The 23,047-nt window shown below is 59.2% G+C and overlaps 1 protein-coding gene across 3 annotated transcripts in view; it reads left to right on the forward strand.

Annotated features, from left to right (window-relative positions):
- RPS6KA2 (ribosomal protein S6 kinase A2) overlaps nt 1-23,047 on the forward strand; it is a 96,916-nt gene that overhangs the window by 39,417 nt on the left and 34,452 nt on the right. The window contains exon 1 of one of the 3 annotated variants that reach the window (XM_070417357.1): nt 6,817-7,107. The exons of the other annotated variants lie outside the window; for them this stretch is intronic. Within the exon in view, the coding sequence (XP_070273458.1) occupies nt 6,964-7,107 (144 nt within the window). The 5' untranslated portion in view covers nt 6,817-6,963. Of the gene's footprint in view, nt 1-6,816; nt 7,108-23,047 lie in introns of those variants that run through there. 3 annotated transcript variants of the gene reach the window in all.

Raw genomic sequence — 23,047 nt, forward strand, 5'->3', positions numbered from 1 at the left:
GGCTGGATTGGATGACACCACAGGAGGGAGGTCAGCGGGAGCGCTCCGGCCTGGGCGGGGCTTGCGCAGGGGAAGTGAGTCCGCAGACATTGCCAGGTGAGCTCCATGGGACCTGGCGATGGAAGGGGTGCCTCCTGGACCGGGCAGCGCGTCCGAGTCTGGTGGCTGAGCCTTCGGGAGATGGACCGGGACCTTACAGAGGAGGGGGCTGGGACAAGGGGCAGGTGTCGGAGTGAATATTGTAAATGCAGATTGGGGGACGCCAACCGCACCAGTCACCCCACCACCACGTGGAAACGGAGAACCCCAGACCTCGGTTGCTTTGGACTTTTCCTATTTTTAAGCTGTTGCTTAAAATACTTCCAAGCTGAAGTGCTTTTGCACTGTGCTTTCATGCTAGCAGCTGACATCTAATCCCTCCTGAAAAGATGGGGAGACCCAGCTACCACCCCGCCTCCTAGCCAACAGTGACGGGAGTGGGGCCTCAGACTTCCTGCGCCGGCACCAGACCGCCAGCCGCTGTCCCTGAAGGAGGTGCGACCTCGGGCTCACTAGAGGCAGTGATGGCATGGGCTGGGGGGCGGGCATGGCACCAGGGACACACGTGGGCTCAGGAGTGTGGGCTGCACAGTGTGGAACGACAGGGTGTCCCACGGGGACCTCACACCTGTCCTCCACGGAGGAATTCTCTGTTTGTGCATAGTAGCTGCCTCGTGTCCCTAGCAAACGGAGAAGTATTATTTAGGGTCACTGGCTTGTCCCCTCCGCTAGCCCAGGCGATGTGCCAACTCCTGGCTGAGAGATGGAGGTGGGGAGAGAAGGGACAGCTGACTTTTCTGCGTGAGTCTTCATTCTACACTCTGTCCCGTAGCACACAGCTGCCCGACCCACCCGTCTGTCCATTCAGCCCATCTTGATGTTTGTTTATTTTTTCAAATATTTGTATTGGTTTCAGAGAGGAAGGGAGAGGGGGAGAGAGAGAGAAACATCAATGATGAGAGAGAATCATGGATCGGCTGCCTCCTGCACACCCCCCACTGAGGATCAAGCCCGTAACCCGGGCCTGTGCCCTGGCAGGGAGTCGAACCGTGACCTCCTGCTTCATAGGTCGACGCTCACCCACTGAGCCAGCTGGCCGGGCAGCACATGTCTGATCTGCATGCACCAACCTTGTGCCTGGAGAATGCTCAAAGCATGCAGTCCCCGACGACTTGGTCAAGGGCATGGACCTCCTTTTTCTTAGATTATCAGTTAAAAAATGACAGCAGCCCAAACAATAGCTGTCCGGTGTGAATGAATCAAAATTACACCTATTTTCTTGTCCGTTTGGCAAAATATATATTTCTTGGCGTGCCTCGGGATTTGAGTAGTTCACGTGCTGTGAGATGAGAAGACTGAAATCGCTGCACTGGACGGTCACCCTCCCGCTGCCGTCACTGTTTTTAAATCGGTTTTCTAAGGGCCGGGCTCTCAGAGTACGCGACGCTCCACCTCCATTTCACCATCCGCGTGCTTAGGTGCCCGCACATCTTCGCGGGGAGGGACGTCTCGGGTTTGATCCGGAAGCAGCTCCCTCTGCTCTCCTTCTGGAAAGAGCTTTGGGAGGTAGAGCGTCTGAGGCTGTGTTTCCTCTCCGACGCCGTGCGTGTTCTTCCACTGTCGCCGGCTCCCAGGGACAGGTCGCTTCCGTCTGGCGTCCCTGGGCAGAGAAGTCTGTCTGTCTCTGGTGGCTTTTGGGGTGGGGGGGTGGGGGAGGGGGAGGGGTCTGTTTTTGGCATTTTGCAGGCTTAATAGGCTGTACGTAGGTATGGGTTTATTTTTACTTAATTCTTAACATTTGGGCACACGAGGATGGGTGTGTTTTATGAACCCTAAGTGCCCCCACTGTTGTCGCCCCTCTTCGGTCCTGCCCACTCCTGTCCTGGCCTCTCGCGCTGAGACTCAGAGGCAGGCTGGCTGCTTCTCTCTCCGGCGTCCGTACCGCTCACCCTGCCCTTCTTACGTCCTGTGTTTTTGACTTTCTGGTTTTCATTCTGTCACTTTTCAGCAGATCTGACTTTTCCTTTATTAACCCTTTCTTGGACTTGGTCTACACTGCTGTTTATCTACTGAGTTTTTTTAATTTAAATTGCTACAGTTTAATTTTTAGAGTTTCACTTACGTTTACAAATCTGCTTGATTGTTTTATCATCTCGAACTTCTTTGGAATGCTGTCAATCACCCTTTTTGTTTTTTAAACATAATAAGCAAACATTTTATATTATTTATACAAAAATGTCGACCCCTGCGTCTCACAGTCGGATTCTGCAGTCTGTTATGTCTGCTGACTCCCGCTCGGCGTAGCTCATTTCCTGGTGTATTTGCACTTGTGATGGCGGGTTGTGTCCCTCAGCCGTTCTCTGCATCTGAGCTTTGAGGCAGGTCTAAGGCGCGTCTCAGGGGACTGACGCTGCTGTGCCTGGTCCTTGGAGTGCTTCCACTGGGACCCTTTGTAAAGGCAATTGGCCATTGGCTGGGCGTTTTTCAGGCCGCCCCCTCCCGCCCCGGGGAGTGGGGAGTGGGGAGTGGGGAGGGGGATGGCCTCCCACTGGAGCTGCAGGAATCTGGGAGGAAAGAGCCCCCTCTTTCGCCGCCTCCAGGTGCACACGGAGGCGCTCACCTTACAGTGCGCTCTGTGAGGGTCCTACCCTCTGCAGGGGGCTCTCTCCCCTCCCGCCTGTGACCAGCGTCTCCAGTCCCCCCCATTCCCCAGGCCTGGGAAACCTCGGCCACAGGGCACGGGACTGACAGACTCCAGGACAGGTGCCCCTCACAACACCGGGGAATAGCGCCTCAGCCTCTTTTTTGGCCTAAATTCATTCCCCTGACCCACTTACTATTGGATCAGCCATGCTTTCAAAGGGTGAGGATTTCCCCTCGCTTTATCCAGCACTTCTGTGTGTCTCAGGAAACCGCTTCCACACGTGTAATCCTAGGAGAGCCAAGGTTGGGGCCCGTCTGCCTCCTCCCTCTGACTGGGGCAAGGGGGCAATGGGCCGCGCCTACACCCCCTGTGCTCACGCCCTGAGCGTTTCTCGCACGTGTCACGTGTGCATCTCGATGGAAGCGGTTCGTGCCGGACCTGCCTTGATGCCTACGACGTATCTCTAAAAGATGCACATTTCTTGCTGAAAAGAGTGTCGTCAGGGACCCGGCGTCCTCCTCTGGCCCGTTCCAGGTCTTGAGAGACTTCCCTGTGATGAGGGCTTTATTTTTCCTTTTTAAGACGCAGACACCCTTCCTGCTATAGTTTAATCTGCTTCCTCTTCCTGCCGACTCCCTCCCTTTCAAAGTCCCTCTGTCATCTGTGTATAGGCTCTGACCGACCCAAAGTAGCTCCTCATTTCTCCACTCACTGCTGTTTCCCTATAAACCGGGTGAGGAGCGTTCGGCCCTCGGGCCATAAAGGCCGCCCCGCCCCCCCCAGACCATTTGGCCTGGCCCTCCTGAGGCGTTAGGGGCGTTCCTGAAGGGTTTGACCAGATAGAGCAGACTCATGTAAGTGGCTCGTTGTGTATGGCCGGCGAGTGATGTCGCAAAGGTCCAGGGGCCCCTGGCCGGAGAAAGGTCCCCACCCCCGGTCTCTACGGTTAGACCAGACGCTCCAGTGCTGTCCGTCGTCCTCGCAAAGCTCCCGGGAACACGCGGGGTGAGAAGAGCTGCCTCCTGCGGCCCCTCTGGCCTGCGGGAGCTGGCACACGCTCCTCCCACACAGGCCCTGGGGGTAGAGGTCACGCGGCGAACAGCCCCTCTGTGCCCCCAGCAGTGTTCACCCCTGCGCGGCGCTCCGTCCCCGCAGACAACAGATGTCACGGTGGGGCTGGCAACGAGGGAGGCGCCCCTCCCCGCCCAGGGCATCCTGTTCTCCGGAGAGTGGGTCTCCCCGGCTGGGGAACAGCTCAGCATCTGCTTCATTGGCAGCGTTATTTGTCCTTGAAATGTTGAAATTTTATACCGCCTGTGTCTTGGGGACTGGGTAGGACTGTCCATTAGTCATCACGAGGTCCTGTCTGTGCCAAGTCCTCAGTCACCCTGACCTGCAGGACCCGCCTCCCTACCTGCCAGGCAGTGTCTCCTCAACCCCAGGAGTCGCCCCAAATGCCCCTCCGCCTAGACTTCTCCAGTTAGGATCGACTTCTCATTTATCTTGGTTCACATAGCATTTCTTTTTTAAATTATTTTATAATTAAATTTTTCGGTATTTTTCATATGTTTTTATTGATTTTTTTTTTTAGAGAGGAAGGGAGGATAAAGAAATAGAAACATGGATGAGAGAGAAACATCATGGACTGGCTGCCTCCTGCACGCACCCCCACTGGGGATTGAGCCTGCAACCTCGGCACGTGCCCTGACTGGGAATCAAACAGATGGCCCCGTGGTTCCTGGGCCAGTGCTCAACCACTGAGCCACACTGGCTGGAGCACATAGCGTTTCTCACATGTCTCCTCGCTTTGCATACAAACGGCATCGTGGGTGTCTGCTCACTTTCCTTCTCTCCCACGCCACATGGACATCCGGAGGTCAGGGCCATGTGACCGCTTCTGCGTCCCTACCGCGAGCCCAGCCCAGGCTTGGAGGTGACCCACAGTCATCGCTCGGCCCGAATGGGGTGCCTGTTGCCCGCCGGTGCTTTAGGCATGGAAGGAGCCATGGAGGCCAGTCCAGGTGCTGTGCTTAGGTCCGAGAGAAACTCAGGCAACAAGCAGAGGTAACAGGGGTGCGCCGAGCTCCGCGTCCCCTCCCCAAGCCCCGCACCCCTCGTCTGGGCATCAGCCTTTGTGAGTTCGCTGTCCTCCTCCGGCATTCGGACCCAGGTGCGTGGGCCTGGCACGCCCCGGCTTGGTGGTCTGAGGGCTTCCTTGTAGAGACACACACAGTGTGGCCGATGGGTGGCTGCAGGGAGGACAAAGGCAGCAGGTGTGTCCTAGCCTCGACAGGCACTCCCAGGTGCATTACGAAAGCTTCCTTTTCTCTTGTTGTGGGGTTGTCCACGTTCAGTAGAACAGTCCTTGCATCCACGTTTGGGGGAGTCATGACTGTCCTGGGAGATGTTTCCTTTCCAGCCCGTCACACCCAGGCCTGTGCCCTGAGCCGGCAGTGGGCACAATGTGCGGTCTGGCCAGGCTGTCCCCCCCCCCAGTGCAGCTCGGTGGAGATGGCCCTTCCCTGGTCCCGGAGCTGGTGACCAGTGTCTGTCAGCTGCTCTCTTTGCCAGAGCAGCACCAGGGCATACCCCACCTGCCTTTGCATTTGCTGAGAGCTGGGGTGCCAGAGTGGGGTGCGTGTGTGTGGGGGGGGGGGGCTGACCACGGGATGGGGGTGGGGGTGAGAAGCTGGTTCCCAGAGCAGGAATGATCGCCCTCCAGCAGAACCCTGCAGGGAAGCAGGAACCGATTTTGACATTTTCACTGTTGATTCCCAGTGGGATCACAGAGCATGCCACTGAGCCACGTCCACCGAGCAAGGTGGTGCAGTGCCCGCATCCACACACGCCCTCCCCGTGCTGGCCGCTGGGCCTGTAGCGCCCATTAACCCCGAGACCTCGCCTGCGACCTGACGCAGTGTGAACTTGCCAGCTCTCCTTGGGGTCACCTGTCGCTTTAGCACAGGTCGCCTGTCACAGGTATTCGTGCAGCTTTTGCTTCTGCCCAGGGGGGTGGCATGACTCCTGGATTTTCACAGTCTGCCCGCCTAACTGCTGGGCTAGGGACTGTGGACTGTGACCGTATGCTAATGAGATCGTTGGGCCCAGTCTTCAGCTTACACTGAACACGTGGACATTGCACAAGATAAACAAGACAGGCTGGGACTGCCTCCAGCCCTCCGGCAAGCATTTGTAGAAAAAAAGTCTGTTTCCCTTTAAGGCAAATCCCTTGCCGCCTGCACCCAGCAGCTGGCCCGAGAGCCCAGCCTCCGGACAGGCTCCTGCAGGCCCTGCTGGGTCACGCGTTCGGGTAATATTCTATATATGGAGTCGAAGGTCAGGGAGAACGGATGTGTCTTTGTTCTCCAGCCACTGCCAAGGGCGGCTTTCCCAGCCGCTGCCCGGCCCCCGACCACGTGGGGATCTTCTCATCACCCGGGAGTGGCGGGTGGACCTCCGCCGCTGGGCGCCCCCCTGCAGGGCGGGGGAGGGGGGTGCAGCGCGCACGCGCCCCCGGATTTGGTTCCATTCCCTAGAAGTGTTTGCTAATCAAAAATTAAAGTTCTGTTCGGCACAGAAGAACATTATGCCAAAGTGTGCACATGTATGCTTTAAGGAAAGGAAACATAATGACACCCTTAAGCCAGGAACAAGCACCCCGCAGGGTTAATGGAGCAGAACCCAGACCCCAGAGGCGAGAACCAGCCGCAGTCACAGCGGAGCGGCCGCCCCACCCACCCCGGCGGCGCAGCGGGGCGGTCCTGGGCGGGGCTCATTAGGCATGCGCCACGGAGGGCGCTGATTGGCGGTAGCGGGGCGGGGGCGGGGCGACGCTGCAGGGAGTGAGTACTACCAACGAGGAAGGGGGCGGGGGAGGAGTGAGCGCCTGGCGTGGAGCGGCGGGCGCTGATTGGCAGCAGCGCAGGAGAACAAGGAGTGGGTGTGGCTGGGCGTGGCGGCGGGCGCTGATTGGCCGTAGTGGGCGGGGATGGGCGGGGTTGCTTGGGGCCGGTCTTTGCGGGGTTGGAGAAAGAGGCGGGAGCGCCCGGGGCGGCGGGCGTTGATTGGCGAAGGTGGAGCTGCCCGGTCCTCGCCCCGAGGCAGCAGCTGGAGGGGCTGGAAGAGGAGGAGGAGGGATCGCTGGCACCCGGGCGCTGCGGCCGCCCGGCCTGCCCTTTGTGCCCGCAGCCCGTGCCCCGCGCGGATGGCCGCCCCGCCGGGCTCCCCGGCCACGCGCGCCCGCCCGCGGACCTAACCTCCGCGCCGGGGCTGCGCCGGGGATGCGCGTCCCCGGGCCTGCGGCTCCTCCCGGCTGCGCGCGGGCGATGGAGCTGAGCATGAAGAAGTTCACGGTGCGCAGGTTCTTCTCCGTGTACCTGCGCAGGAAGTCGCGCTCCAAGAGCTCCAGCCTCGGTCCGCTCGAGGTAACGCGTCGCCCCCGTGCGCGCAGGGTCCGGGTACGCGCCGCGCCCCGAGATGCTGCGGGCGGTCGCCGGCCATCCGAGCCCTGCCCATTGTCACATGCATGGTGCCCGCCCCACGGACGCCTGCCGGTCCAAGCGCTGAAGTTGTCGGAGAGCTGGTCCGGTTTCCCTCAGACCCAAGGGTATTGTTGGGACTTGGTGATCACGGGACCGGCCGCGGTCCGGGCAGGATTCGGGCGGTCACCTCGGTGCTCGGTGAGGAGGGCTGGCCGGTTCCTCGGGGGGCGCCCCTCGGAAGTCCCGAGTGCAGGACCTCCCAGCCCTGCCCTGCGCCGTGCGGTGGGTTTGTGTGACCGCCGCCCGGAGCCGCACGAAGTACCCCGCGTGGTGCGGATGGATCGTTGGTGGGTTTGAGTCAGGGGAGAGGGTGCAAGAAAGGATGGATACCAGCCACACCAGCCAGGCCGGCGGCTGTGAGCGCTGATGCAATACCCCTGCAGGTGCGGGGCTGAGACCCATTCGCCGGACCGGACCCCGGAGAGCCTGCCCTGTCCCTGTCCCTGTCCCTCCTCTGTGGTCCTCGGGTTCCCAAAGCCATCCCTGGACGCTTCTCCGATGTGTTTTTTGTTCAACAACCCAATCTTATTCTCTGCAGCCCCGTGTCCACATCACATTGTAGAATCTATAGATGATGAAACGGTGAAATACGTTCAAGTGGAAAGAGCCTGGGGGCCGAGGGGGTGGTGGGCAGGGCGTCGCTCCCTGGGGAGGCTTCCTGGGAGGGTCCTTGCTGGCCACAGGCAGGGCTGGCCCCTGGGAGGTCTGGCTTGTCTGTTTCTAGGGAAGTCGAGTTTGTGGGAACAAAGTCCCATTCTTCATCTCGGTTTCTTTGTTCAAGTGGCCACGGTGTGAGACACAGCAGGGCTCGGTGACAATGGAGACCTTTGGGCAAAGCTCAGGGCAGACAGGAGAGCAGAGGGAAGGACTGCTTTCAGAAGTTTCTGTTATGGCCTCGCCTAATCCAAATTCAAAGCGTCGGAAAGGGTCTTATCGGCTGGTTCCCGGTGGTAAACAAATGCAACTTATTAGTGAAATCATGGAGCGGCTCGCCGAGCTGGCGGCAGATGGGACATCGGTTCACGGGGATGAGTCCTGTCCTGGGTCTTGGGCGCGTTACAGTGCGAGTTGACAGAGAGCCTCCGAGCAGCGCTCACCTTATCCCTGACGCCCCTGAGGCACCCAGGCACCGGGCTTGTGGCACAGCTGCCGTCTTGGCTCACTCGCCGTCCTTCCCGAGGGGAGGCACACGGGTGAGCGGCTCCCAGGGGCTCAGGGAGACCCCGGGGACCCCGGAGGGTTAGCCATCGACAGCAGGTGCGCTGGCCTTGGGGTTAGGGTTCCGCGGAGAACTGGGCTGTGTGAGCGCCACACAAATATCATGGAGCCTCGTGGAGGGTTTAGAGATGACAGCTCGTCAGTGTGACCATGACGTTCCTGAAAACCACTGCTGAACGCCAGAGCCGCAGGGCTGACCATCGGGGAGAAATGGGTCCATTAGCGCGCAATCAGGGAGCATTCACCCCACCCGCGGCCGGCGCCCGGAGCTGGAGAGCAGCACCACTAATAACTGACAACTAATAACTAACAACTAATAACTAATAGCTAACTAATAACTAACAACTGATAACTAATAGTGCTGACCAGCACTGACACGGCTCTCCACTCCCGCATGAGCGCTCACCAGCCTCTGCCAGGGATGCTTCTGAGACCGTGGGTAGGCTGTCTTCCATCCACATGCTACTGCTGGGGGCAGAAGCCTGACAAACTGGGGGCCTTGCTGAAAGCTTACCAAGTAGTTCACTCTGCATGTGTTTGCCCAGGACCTGCCAGGGGCCCGCCCTTTTCTGGGCATCGTAGCCCGAGAGACAGGACCCGTATCCGGGCCTCAGGGTGCCCCCCCGTCTCGGGGACCCAGCAAGTGGCTGGCCCTGGGCGCTGGTCCATGTTCCTGCCCAGGTCCTGTCGTTCCCCAGAGAAGCCTGCCTCTGGTCGTATACCCACAGCTGGTTCTATGCCGGAACCACTCACCAAGAAGGTAGAATCTAGGAGGGAAGAGCTGTCTCGATTTGAGGTTGAATAAAACACTCAACAGCTGCATATTTCCTGTGTTTGGACTAATGAAAGAGATAACACATTTGGCCAAAAAAAAAAAGTTTGTTGTTTCTTTGAAATTTATATTTTTAAATATATGTGGAACCCAGTATGGCTCAGTGATTGAGCATCGACCTATGAACCAGGAGGTCATGGTTCAATGCCCAGGTTTTGGGCTCGATCCCCAGTGTGGGGTGTGCAGGGGGCAGCCGATCAATGATTCTCTCTCATCATTGATGTTTCTCTCTCTCTTCCTCTGCCTTTCCCTCTGAAATCAATCTATATATATAAAAGCCTAAGCGACCGTTCAACCAGTAGCTATGATGCACACTGACCACCAGGGGGCAGATGCTCAATGCACAAGCATGGAAACATGGAACAGACTGATGAATCTCAGAGGCAAAGGGGAAGGGGGAGGGTGAAAAGAGATTACCCAAAGATCTTATATGCATACTAGAGGCCTGGTGCATAGATTTGTGCACCGGTGGGGTCCCTCGGCCTGGCCTGCGGGGATCGGGCCGAAACCAGCAGTCTGACATTCCCCGAGGGGGTCCTGGATTGCGAGAAGGCACTGGGCCTCTAGTATATAATTTAAAAATTTTGTTTTTTGAAATTCAAAATCTAGTGACAAAAACGGGAAAGTGGGGGGGGGGGGGAAGGACACTTATGTAATACCCTTTGTAATACTTTAAGAAAAAAAAACAAAAAAAAAACGGGAAAGTGGCCGTCGTTACTTTAAGTTTAAAACAACATCATCTTTATTTAAAAGGCTGCCGGGAGAGACAATGTTTCATGCTCGCTTTTAAGTTTCACTTCACACCTAGAGCCCAGCATTGGGCGAACTCTAACCAGCAGAGAAGCCAGGCTGCTTCATCCGGCCTGGGAGCAGCTTATGAGCCACAGTTTGGTAGCGTCGCGCCGACCTAGATGGCCACATGGGTCACCCCGGTGGGGCGGTTCCAGGCTCTCTCGGGGGAGATGCGGGACCTTGCATAAACTCCTCTGCCCGCCCGCGTGCTGGGAAGGTGTCTGCCAGGCCCTGACCCCCCAGAAAGCTCTGACTTCAGGGTGCTGACAGCTCTGCCTGAGAACCCCAGCGCCCGCTCATGCATCAGCCCATTTTACAGATGAGAACACGGAGCCCAGGGAGCAATGACTGCGTGTGCCCTCCTCCCAAAGTGCTTAAAGGAAGTCCCTAACGTAAGAGCTGCCTGGGAGTCACTGTAGACATCTTGGCGGTGGTTGGCCTTCGCCATATGTCAGATGAGGCAGGAGGAGGCTATTCTAATTTTTAAAGGGGAGTCGCTCGGGGGGGCACTTTGGAATGTGCTCCCCGGCCTAGTTACCCCGAGAGCCTTCTCTGGGCGCGAGGACGTCCCGGTGACGGGCTCTGCTTCTGATGCACTGACACTGTGCTCCCACTTCTGCCTTTCACCAGCTCCAGCCTCGCTTTTCTTCCTGTGAAATGGGTGTGCCCTAGACCTCCCTCCGGGGTTAAGATGATGTGTGAGAACCTAGCGTGGGGCTGGACGGTGGAAGCGCTGGGCAGCACGGTCAGCGGCGGATGCGTAACCGCTTCCCGGGACGGCAGCGCTCCTCGTCCTGCCCTCGCGCCACCCGGGAGGGAGGCCCTGTCCGAGCGGGTGCCCTCGAGGCGGCCCCCTGAGCTCAGGCGGCTTCCAGAGCCAGGAACGCCCAGGCTGATGTCCCAACGTGGCCGAGCTTCGGGGAAGAGGCCTCCCACTCGGCTTCCGTGTCCCGAGAGCCACCAAAGGCAGGACTGGCCACGCAAGCTCCACGCCAGACGGGGCTGGGCCGGCGACAGGGGCTGGCGGGAAGGGTTTGGGTTTAGAATGAATGAAAGTGACAGGAGTTACTCAGGGTCAGAGGCATCACACTCCGTTCCCTTCTGGGGTGGCTGCTCAGGGCGGGTCCCCCAAGCCGGGGCTTGGCCCTGTGACCTGTGTTTGACGTTTTGACTGAAGGACAGTTCGGGGGGAGTAAGAAGGACAGAACACGAGATATTTACCTGGGATGCGATCGTGGTAACTGCTGCTGGGAGGAGAGTTTTACTTTTTGGCTCAGTTGTCACAGGCTCGGGTCGTGCTCAGCGTGTCCACCGTGTGCCTCGCGCTGCGTGATGCGGGGAAGAGGCTGGTCTCTGCCCTCGGTGAACGGAGCCTCTAGCGCAGCGGTTCTCAACCTTCCTAACACCGCGACCCTTTAATACAGCTCCTCATGTTGTGGTGACCCCCAATTTCATTGTTACAAATTGAACATAATTAAAGCATAGTGATTAATCACAAAAACAATATGTAATTACATATGTGTTTTCCGATGGTCTTAGGTGAACCCTGTAAAAGGGTCGTTTGACCCCCAAAGGGGTTGTGACCCACAGGTTGAGAACCGCTGATCTAGCGAGCCTCGCAAGAAACATAAATGCAGATGGAGAGGAGGCGCGTTAAGTGTCGGTGGACCGTCAGGACCCGCGTGTCTAAGGGAAAGCGCGGCTTTGAATGTGGGGAGACTAGAACGGGTTCGTCTGTGTGAAGTGGCGACCAGCGGCCGAGACCCTCCTCAGCGTTCCCCCGAGGTCCGTGCTGGTCACATGAGCGAAGCTAGCCGGGCACTGGCAGCTCAGAGCGTCTCTGCGAGGCTCTGCTTTAGGCTGACGGAGCTGGGAGAGGTTGTGCTGCACCCACAACCCCCCACCCCCCGGCGTTATATGTCTGCTGATGTATTTACACTGTAAAAGCCAAGAAATTAAACGCAAGTGGGAATTATCAGCGACTTGTTAAGCTGCAGCGTGACTTAAGCAGGCGGGTCAGACACAAGCCTGTTCAGTGCAAACCATCGCTCAGCGTCGGGGGTTTGCAGCTGTCAGAGCCTCCGCGCGGGCGAGCGGCCAGGAGCCGTCCCGGTGCAGCTGCGTTAGCCGCGAGGCCGCACCCGCCGGCCGAGGAGGATGTGCGGGGCCCACGCGGCTGCGAGGGCCCCCAGCGGGAGCCGGTGTTTGGAACCACGGGATGTGCATGGACAAGGGCTGTCCCCCAAACTCTACCCAGCACCCTGAGCCCTCTCCTCGACCTCTGTGGGGCCTGCACACCCCGTTTAGCAAGAATCCTGCTGAGTGGGTTTAGAGAGGACCCCCTCCCTCCCCCCATACGTGATCGCCCTCAATTTCTGACCTAATTCTCCTCCCACCCTCCCCCAGGTGATGCCTCAGCAAGGACCCGGGGGGTCAGTGTAGAGCAGGGTGGGGAACGTCCGGCCCGCGGGCCGTATAAGGCCCACAAAGCCATCTGGTCTGGCCCTGCCAAGGCATTGGGGTGAGGTGATTAAATGCTTGACCAGATGGAGAGGCTCATGTTTAAGCTGATAATTCCGTGTGGCCCGTGAGCGATGTTATAAACATCCAATGGCCCCGGCAGGAAAAAGATGCCCACCCCTGGCTTAGAGAGGATTGGCTGTCCCTCAGGGCAGCTCCATCCACCGCCGCCCCCGCCCCCGCCCCCCAGCCTGGAATCCCCCTCTTCCTCATGGTCTCGGAGCTGGGCTCGTCCCTCTCCCTCTGCGGGTCCCTGAAGAGTCTCCTCGCGTCTTTGGCGAGTGTCAGGCAGTAGCGCTTAGTGGGTTTGCACGTGCCCCTTGAGAGCCGTCAAAGGCGCCCAGGACGGCTGATCAGGGAGCCCCGCTCCATTCCAGCCACCAGTGCAGCGGCCTCTCCTCCTCCAGGTCTGGTTCGCAAAGGTCCCGGCCCCCAGGCGGTGTTCCTGCCCCCGACGCCCGCAGAGCCTGGCACAGGGCCCCGCGCTCTGCCCTGGACGGACCCCCTGGCTGGCTGCCCCCGCCTGGCCCCTCACACTCCCTGCCCTCCTGCGGGCCTGCCCAGCCGCGTCGCCCCTTTGCGCTCCTGTGACATGGGATCACGTGTCATCATGCCAACCCCGGTTACCGAATGCTTGCCAAGGGCACGTGCCTCGTCGGGGAAGAGTCTGCTCTGGGCTCTGGGTGCCGCAGGCGTGGGCCTCAGTGCCCCCTCCCGCCCCTCCGAGCACACGTGTTCCAGGTTCGTGTTATCACCAGCAGCCGCAGTTCCAGCCGTAACTCCGTTAAGGTTACGAGAGCGAGGGTTTTATCCCCGTGGCTGTGGGTTTAACATAATTCATGGAGAAGCCGCTCTGGGGGGAGCAGAGCCGCGCGCTCGCTGCGGGAGTCAGCTCGTGGCTCAGCGCTCAGCGCCCGCAGAGGGAGGGCAGCCGGCAGAAACGGTCTGCTCTGGCTCTTTACAGAAGAGAATTGTTTCTCCTTCGGCTGTTCTACTCTCCCGTGTACTGTAAGCTTCAGCTGGCCGGCGTGGCCCAGTGGCTGAGTGTCAGCCTATGAACCAGGAGGTCAGGGTTCGATTCCCAGTCAGGGCACGGGCCTGGATTGTGGGCTTGATCCCCCAGTGTGGGGCGTGCAGGAGGCAGCCCATCAGTGATTCTCTCTCATCATTGATGATTCTGTCTCTCTCTCCCTCTCCCCTTCTCTCTGACACCAATAAGACCATATATGTATAAAAAGTAGTAAGGTTCAAAAAATGAACCCAAAAGTGAGCATTTGGGCTATTGGCCCGAATTGCCAGAACAAAGAGGTCCTACACAAGATGGACAGGCGAAGCGAGACCCCCTGGGAGGATTCGTGGGCCACATGGTCACCGTCGGGATCCCAGGGCCACGAGCCAGAATGGAGGTGGCTTTGCTGTGTGAGTCCTGTCCCGAGCCCGCCTGGGACTGGTGGGTGGAGCCTGGCACCCAGGGGCGGAAACCGAGGACAATGTCAGATGGTACTGTGGCCCCTGAGACGGTGGGAATGTTGGAGCCCCCGGACGGGTGTACGGAGGGCACGGCGTCTGTGCCGAAAGCCCCGAGAGGCGGCTCACCAGGTCCCGGGCACTTCCCCAAGCCCCTCAGAGCCAAGTCCTCCAGGGACGTCACTCTTCCGGGCCACCAGGCCATCGTGGCCGCGCTCCGGCACGTTTGGAGACACGTGGTGCTCCACATGCCGTTGGCACATCTCCTGTTTCCCAATGCACGGCGGGCCCTGAGCAGCAGTGGGCACAGTGCATGCCCAGAGTTCCCCACCCTCACCCTGCACCCCCCACCCTGCACCCCCTCCTCCCGGAGAGAGAGGCGAGGGCGCTGGCCTGGGACGCTCCGATGCTGTGGGTCCATGAAGGTCTGTGCACGCAGGTGCTGTAGGCACCAGTTTGGAAATGTTGGTGGAAGCCTGCCAGATCCTCACCAGGAAGAACATGGATGGGTCTTCATAGCATGTGTATTTGGAAAAGATAATACTTTTAAATGTACGTTTCCAAACATAGTAGAGACACGTTTTCAGATTTTCCGGTTTCATTGAGATGGTAAATGGGGAAATTGAAATTAGGTTTTTAAAAATTCATTGAAAAGATGAAGTGTATTATTTTATACGTTTTCAGTTATTCTTTATTCCCCCGTGTGCTTTGGGGCTAAGGATGCTTTTGTTCATTTTCTGTGTACTTTTCTTTCTCATAAAAATCTCCAGTCTAACATGTAGACTATGTAAATAATAACTTAAAGAAGGACTCAAAACAAGATAGAAATGGGCAGTTATTCTAGAAAAGCTGTTCTGCTTATTCTACCTACTTCCCGCTTCCTGAAGCTATCCAGTTATAACTCCACAGAACAAACGATTGCGCAGATTCATTTACTGAAATCGTTTTGTGAGAACACCGCAGCATGGCTTGCTTTGCCGTTGCATTCCCTACGCCTCACGGCCAACTTGGTGCCGCCCCTGACGGTGACGGTCACACTTCGGTAAATCACCGGGAGGGACCTGTTACCAGACGACGTACAAGGCTCCGTAGGCGGCTCGGAGCGGGCAGCCCCCTGCCCTGGGAGCGGCCACGCGCTGGCTGTGAGCACCTGCTTCGGTGTCGGGGTCACGAAGCCTGTGACCTACTTGCCCAGCGTTTTATCTGCGTTCGCCTTGAGCTTTCTTTAAATGGTGTCCTCAGCTTCTGCTTGGCCACGCTGGGCGGCTACGTCTTTCGGGATCGTCTCCTGTCCGCCCTCTGCCACGTGGTCCGAGTTGGTGGGAGTGTCTGTTATTCACAGAAGAGACAGCGCTCGCAGTCCTCCATGATGCCTTTACGCGGCCGGAGTGTGAACAGGGCTCGCTTTTCCCACCTTCGCGCCGCACGGCAGGAACGCCTCGCCTCTCGGCCGCGGCTCCGGGACACCTCTCCCCGGGCGCCTGCCGCTGGCCTTGCCGTTCCTGGCAGCGCCTTGTAAGAGATGTTGTGGTGACTTACATGGAAGGAGCTATAACGGGAGGCCGGAGCGGAGAGGAATCCAACAGGAATGAGAGAATAGTGCTCCTGGCCGTCGCTTCACTTCGTCCCGGGGGGCCTGGCGCCACAGCAAGTCTGGGTCGGCGTCTACGCGTCAGGAAGCCAGGTTTTTACCTGTTTTTAAGAAAAGAGCAGGAATGATTAGAAAAACATATAAAAGAGAACGAGACTATACAATTCAAAGCGAGTAGCTTCTCTTTATGCCGAGGTGAGTGTAGAAGGGCATCGCCCGAGGCCCCGACTGTCCCAGTTGGCGGCCTCCCCAGTGCTGGGCAGTCACAGCCAATAAGACACACCCGACACGACACATTCCAAATGAAGTCGGCTTCTGGCCACTCCGCGCGTGCCGATGTGCCCAGGTCGGTGTGACTCTCACGCCCTGCCGTCCGCCCTGCAGCCACCACGATGTCATCTCTCAGACGGCAGGTCGCTGCCTCCGCGGCCGGGCAGCCCCGTGCTCTCTGCACTGACCCTGAACGCAGGTGCAGACCAGGGTTTGGCCTCCGCCTCCGTTCGGGCCCTGATGTAAGCATCCGTGCGGGGCTGCAGGGCGCAGTGTGCGAGGCTGCAGCGCGTGGAGGTGAGCCCTCGGGGTGCGTGGGGTGCGTGGGGTGCGTGGGGTCTTATCTTTCTGTGGCCTCCCCCCCTCTTCCCGGGGCCAAGCCACGGGACTCCAGGTTTCCAGGAAACCCTAGTTTGAGAACCACCAGTCTAGACAAGCGTCTCTCCATGGGGGAGGAACTAAATAGCAGCTTCCCTGTCTCTCTCACCTCCAGCCGCGCATCCCACAGCGCAGGAACCGCAGGAACCGTGGCTCCCCCTCTGCCCTGCCCGCGTCCCCGATGTCCGCCACGAGCGCCCGCACCCACTGAGCCCATTCTGGGCTCCGGAAGTGGAGCGCCAGGCACACCCGGCTCACATTGTCCCGTCATCCCTGCTGAGTTCCTGTTTCTTGCTCGTACACGCTCTATTGTTAAAAGGCAGCCCTAGCTTCCGGTTGCGTGGATGGGGGTAAACAGGACTTGGTGTAAACGTGTGTCAGCCGTGGGAGAGACGGAAAGAACACCCCATAGCGACTGCCGGCCCCACGGGCCACGCGGGAGGCTGGGCACTTTCCTCCAAGGACAGACCTGGGCCAGGAGAGGGGGGTGCTCCCTAGGCTCCGAGGGGACAGCCCGCGCTCGGCTCCCCAGCTCCTGCCATGGCGCCTTCCGCATGAGGCGTCCGGGCCGTCTGCCCAAGGCCGTCCAGATCCAAACAGTGGTCACAATGCCCTGCTTCCCAGGAGCCTCGGAGTCACTCGGGTGTCCTCTCCCCCCATGAAATGACCCCGAGCCCGTAACCGGAGCTTCTCCGAGGAACACTCTCTCCGCACACACAGGCGGCTGAGTGAGCTGAGAGCGTGTGGGCCAAGCATCTGTGCGCTGGTAGCGCTGGCGGGACAAGTTCCCGGGCTGTGGAGGCACTTGTTAGCAGCTCACACTCGGTCACCCCACTGCGAAACGGGGGGCTGTTCCCACGGCAGAGGTCACACCCGGGACTCGCGTCCCCAGTGGGTTGCGTCCGCCGAGACCCTCTCTCATTGTCACAGCAGACGTCCTGGGTCCTTGCCCCAGGGCCCGCTGGGGGTCGGGGGAAAATTCCAGGCGTTTCCTGGAACTGACTCGGCTGGACTTGGAGAGGAGAGGTACACGCTTAGTCCGAGGAAGCCTCGTCTCCCAGGCACCTCAGGAGTCATTTTCTCTCAGTTCCCTCGAGTGGTGCCATGACGATTTTTTCCATAAACAGTTTCATGAAATCTAAGTCACTCCCGTTTGGCGTGGCTCAGGGGTTGAGCATCAACCTATGAACCAGGAGGTCACGGTTTGATTCCCGATCAGGGCACAGGCCCGGGTTGCAGGCTCGATCCCCAGTGTGGGACGTGCAGGAGGCAGCCGATCAGCGATTCTCTCTCATCACTGATGTTTCTCTCTCTCTCTCTCCCTTCCTCTCTGAAATCAACAAAAATATATATATTAAAAATTAGGTGATTTTAAAAATTGCTGTTGAGTTGCCGGAGGTCTTTCTACATTCCAGACACAAGTCCCTGGTCAGGCATATACTCTGCAAACACCTCCCCGTTGTGTGGGCTGTCCTTCCGCTCTGTCGATGGCTTGTTTGCCGCACCGGTGCCATGGCTGTGGTCTTCACAGGTCAACCCCACCCCCACCTCCCCACCCCCCGTGACGTGTGGTCACCTCCCGCCCCCGCAGCCCTGCTCCGTCACCCAGACTCCCAGCAGGCTGTGTGTTCAGGATACATTTGTGCAGAATTAAACTCACGCTGCTACTCGCCCTTCTCATGGATAAAGCGAGGAAGGCGGGGGGTCTCTTTAGCGTGGCTCCCCCACAGTGGACAGGGAGGCACGTTTCAAAGGCATCACTTCGAACTCTCTGAGGTCTGCGGGTCTCCAAACAGCAGGCGCAGACGGCCGGCCGGAGAGAGGTGCTTGGTACTGCGCTCTCCATTTGATGTTCGTGTGGGCAGGAACCGGAGGCCCAGCCGGGCTGCAGCTCAACAAAAAGCACTGGAGACTCTGATGTGAGAGCTCCTCCTCCGCTCCGTGGGCAGCCGGGGGCCGGGCTCGCTCTCCTGTGGAGCTGACCCGGGTTCTGAGCCTGCCGGGACCTCGGGTTCTGAGCCTGCGGGGACCTCGGAGGCCAAGGCCAGCCTGCCGACTGGGGATCTGATGGCTGGTGGTTTCCACTTCAGGCTAAATTCACATCAAACTGCAAAGTAAAACGCTTTCCATTTGGGTGGTGAGGTCTTGGGCAGGGAAGGCTTTTCTATCTCCACCGTTCACCATGTTTCTGGGGTCTTATTCCCACAGAAAGCAGTCTCTGGGCTGCTCTGTCCCGTGAGGCCTTTGTGCCGCTTTTGTTCGGAGGTCACCTTGCAAACACTCCGTGGGATGCAGGGAGGGAGCGTGTGAGCGTCCTGCCCGCGTTTCTAGCTCAGGTGCCACCCCCACGCCGCCTCTCCGTTTCCATCAGAGGCCGAGTGTTCGCTTTTCGCGATCATGTCACACTGGATTTCAGTGCCCACACAGCGTGATATTTTAAACCTCAGAGAGGAGTGTCTGCTAGAGACTTCCAGATATAAGTTGTCCTATTCGAATGGCATCGAGCCTTAACAAGCAATTTTAAGTTCCAAGCCAGACCTCGAGGACTTGCAGTAAATCTCACCTTTTAGGCTCTGCTGACCCAGAGCTTCTAATATAACTAAGGAGACAGTCACGTTCCTGGGGTCTCGGTCACGGGCGTGGACCACAGTGGGGATCTGCCGTCAGGAATCTGCAGGAAGGCCCAGGGCTGAGAAGACCCAGGGCTGCGGTCTGGTGGGTAAAGTGAACACATGTCCACGGACCGTGGCCCTCAGGAACCGGGACCCAGTGCAGAGGAGGTGACTTGGTTGCAGCTTCCCTGCAGCCAGACTCTTTCGAGAAAGTCTGATGGACACGATTTTCAGAGAGGGAGTTGGATGGTGAGCTTGGCAAGGGAGGGTCTCTGGTGAGGGGCACCGGGCCAGCCGGGAGTCAGCACCCGTGCTGAGCACTGGGGGGAGCTGGGCGGGCAGCCTGCAGTCGCTGCCCTCCTGCGGGTGAATGGTGCTTTGCTGTGTGACGGGATTTAGGAGCATTTGCTGTGGCCCATGGACCTGCCAGCGTGGCACTTGCTCACCAGGAAAGACACACGGCTTCATTTCTATCCTCCCTCCTCGTGCGTCCTGCAGCCTGTGGTGCTCAGGGAAGACCTGCATGGAGTCACAGATAGTCGGGCCCAGGCAGGCCAGTAGCTGGGATTTTTAATTTTATATATTAACTCTTTTTTTTGTTGTTTATCACCAGCTTTTTCAGGTGAGGGCAAGAGGTTTTAAGAAGTACTGGATGTGCAGGGTATTTTAATAAGTTGCTCCCGATGTCCACTAGGCAGGAGCAAGACAGATTTCAAGGGGAATAATATAGTAAAAACGACCTCAGGGTTGGAATTTAATTTCCTACTGGTTTTGAGAAGACCATTTTCAAAACGCACCGTATTCCACTTGCTGTTTCTATTCACGTTGTGAAGTAAGGAGCTTTTTCCGCCCGTTTCTACACGTTTGAAATTCATTTTAGTCCCAGTGGTCTGCGTGCAGCTTTATGACTGAGTCCTGAAAACGGGGTGAGAACAGCAGCTTCTCTGTTCAGAGAATCATCGCTTTGTGCTCCCGTTCACTTGTTCAGCCAGCCACTGGGCAAGACTTTCTTGTAGGTGCTGAGTCAGAGACTAGCATTCACATTCCCAAGGTGAGGGGATCTAAGTCCCCCCAGAGTGAGAGACACCCCGAATTCCTACGGCAGCCTGTCGGAGAGGAAGCGACCCTGGTGGGAGCGGCACCTTCAGCCCCCCCTCGCGCTGGCACTGCCTTGGAGAGAGTCCAGGAATGAGACAGCAGTGTCTGCCCTCGGGGCCCATCTGCTGGGAAGACAGGCAGACCCTGACCAGCCGTGTGCAGCCATGACGCACTGACTAAGGCAATGGTCGGCAAACTGCGGCTCGCGAGCCACATGCGGCTCTTTGGCCCCTTGAGTGTGGCCACAAAGTTTCAATCGCACTGTACGTGTGCGCCCGCACGTGGTATTTTGTGGAAGAGCCACACTCAAGGGGCCGCAGTTTGCCGACCACTGGACTAAGGGTCTGACCTGATGGATGGTCAGGAGCGGTGTGATGGTCAGCGGGTGGGCCAGCAGCAGCAGCGGATTCGATGCCATCTACCCGCCCACTGTCACGTCCCCTGCTGCATGTGCTGCTCATCGTCGTCCTTGTCACACCGTTGAGCCCATGTGGACGATGGCTCGTCGCTAGTCTTGCTCCTGGTCAGCAGCTGTTTACCAAGAACGGGACCTGGCGTTGGTTTTGGGATTGGTTGTCGTGGCTAAATCCAGCCTCGCCGTCTCGGTGTTGTCGGAGCTGTGCGTCTGCCTGTCCTCCTGCAAGTGGACGGTGCCTTCAGCTCCGGGAGCCCGCCCCCGGCCCGTGTGAGACCTGACCTGCAGAGACCTCCCTCCTGGTGGGCAGGAGCGGCCCGCCGCTCCCCTCGATGGACTTGGTCCACAAAGAAGCCACCAGCCAGTACTGCTCCATCCGCCTCGGCGTGGCCGCGAGAGCACCTCATTGGGCGTCTCCCCGAAGGCCGGACAGCGTGCCGACCGCTCCCTCACCGGCCGTCTGGCAGCCCCGGGAGAGACGAGGAGGAGCCACTCCGTTAGGTGACTCTGATCCCCCCCCCCCATCCCGGCTTCCCATCTGCTGTGCCCTCAGCCACTCCCAGTCCCCGCCTGTGGGTCAGAGCCCACTGTCCTGAAAACCTCTGCCTCCTCGGGATCAGCTCAGCTTCTTCAAACACCACCTCTGGGGCCTTCCCCTCGGAGCCGTGATGCTGTGACCAGCCTGCTGGGCAGTTCCCCGCCCCGGCTGGCCTGGGCGAGTGACCCGGCCCTGCTGTCCTGCTCCCACCTCCCCTCCCATCAGCCCCGAGGGGCCCCAGAGCCTGTCCCAAGAGGGCGGAGGCGGCGCCCCAGCTGGCAGGAACAGAGGAGGGAGGAGGGAGGAGGGAAGATGGAGGGAGGACAGACATGGACGGGAGCTCATGGCCAAGGGCTGGTGGCGACTCCAGGCTGGGGAGCCAAATGTCTCCAAGTTCAAAGGCTCATCTCCACATTCAAGGCTCTTCAGGCTCCAGCTTCTCCTCCCAGAACCAGCTTTGCAACAGTCTGGACAGAGCCGACTCAGTCCCGTCCCTGCCGTCCACGTGGCTGAGGGTCCGTCTTCAGTTTGCAAACTCCATCCGTCCATCTGTGTCTCTGGATCGTTTCCGTGAGAGCACAGCTGCCTGTGAGGTGATGGGCACCTGGCCATCCTCCCCTGTGGGGACCTCCCTGGAGAGAAGGACCGGCCGGGGTCAGAGCCGGCAGCAGAGGCCGCGCTCCCACGTGGCCCGCGATGCCCCCTCCTCCTGAGAAGGGCTTTGTTGACTTGCTGCCGGGAGGCGGACGGTGGGAATAATGGCAGCAGCCTGTGCGCCTGTGACCGGAGATGTCGCCGAGCCGCTCCTGAGCCCATTCAGACGGGCACAGCGTGGCCGTGTTGCAGGAAGACGAACACGGCTCGCACACACGCTCCATCTGCCGAGTAGCTGCGTGGTCCTGTGACGGGGACAAAGGTGCCAAATAAAGCAGAGGAGGGGGAGGGAGGCCCAGGACAGGCCTGTGCAGAGCAGCCCGGCCGGCGAGCAGAGCGCAGAGCGGGCGGGACCACCCACCCCGGCCCCGCCCGCTCCTCCCGTTGGTGCTGCTGGTTAGACGCAGAGGCTCCTGGGAATGGGTGTTGCCTGTGTCCCCTGTTCGAGCCGCAGTCCTGTGCGTTATCCACTACAAGGCCATTGGCTTTTCCCCTAAAGTCTCTGGCGTTCTAGCTTAACTTTCCCTGGTGTTTCATTTCTTTTACACTCACCGTCCCCCTCGTTTCCCTGGGAGGGAAATCACCCCGGTTCTCTGCGCCCCGCCAGCCGCGCCACCTTCTGAGCCGGGAGCTGGGCTTGGCCCGGTCGGTGCGCCGGCCCTCACGGCGGCTCTCCCACTGCACCCGCCGACCAGCTACCGGGCGCTTCGCCGGGACCGTGCGTCCTCCTCCAGCTCCGTGGGTTTCCTGTTGTGGTCGGTGGTGCCCGTGTGCGGACCGGCACCCCGTCTCCGGTCCCCCCTCCAGCTGTCTGTCCCCGGCTCCCAGCCCTGCGAGCTCGCCTCCCATGAAGTAAATCTCCCTGTTCCTCATCCTGCGCTCTGAGCCGTTCCTGTGCCGGCGCTTCCTCCCCTCGAAGCCGTGACAGGGCCTGTGCCGCTGGTGCTGTTTCCGCTGTAGCCTGTGGTGCAACCCGTACAATATCGACTCTCCGGTGGTCATGCCGCCCTGGGGCTGGGGGCTGACGGAGCTTCAGCGGGAGGCCCGCTGCTGCCCGCGGCTTGTGTCCCGTGGGGGTCGTGACGCCCACACACCGGGGGCTGAGACAACGGCACGGCTGTGCTCACAGCAGGGAAGCCAGGAGCTTCGAACGGAGCTGTGCTCACAGGCCGCCTCTCTCCAGAGCCCCCTCCTCGCCTCCTCCAGCTCGTGGAGCGTCGGGCCAGTCCCTGGCCGTCCCTGTGGTGCGGTCCCGTGTGTGTGCTCACGCGGCCTCTTACCGGGACTCAGTCATACTGGTCACCCACCCTCCCCCCACTTAACTGATTACATGGGCAGCGGCTCCATGTCCACAGGTCACTCCCAGGGGCTGGGGGCCAGGACTTCGCCGCATATTTCCTGGGGGACACATGTCGACCCCTAACACACGCCAGTTACC

Source organism: Myotis yumanensis, unplaced genomic scaffold, assembly GCF_028538775.1.
Source record: "Myotis yumanensis isolate MYYU_CA2020_CCGP unplaced genomic scaffold, mMyoYum1.0.hap1 SCAF_6, whole genome shotgun sequence".
NCBI lineage: Eukaryota > Metazoa > Chordata > Mammalia > Chiroptera > Vespertilionidae > Myotis > Myotis yumanensis.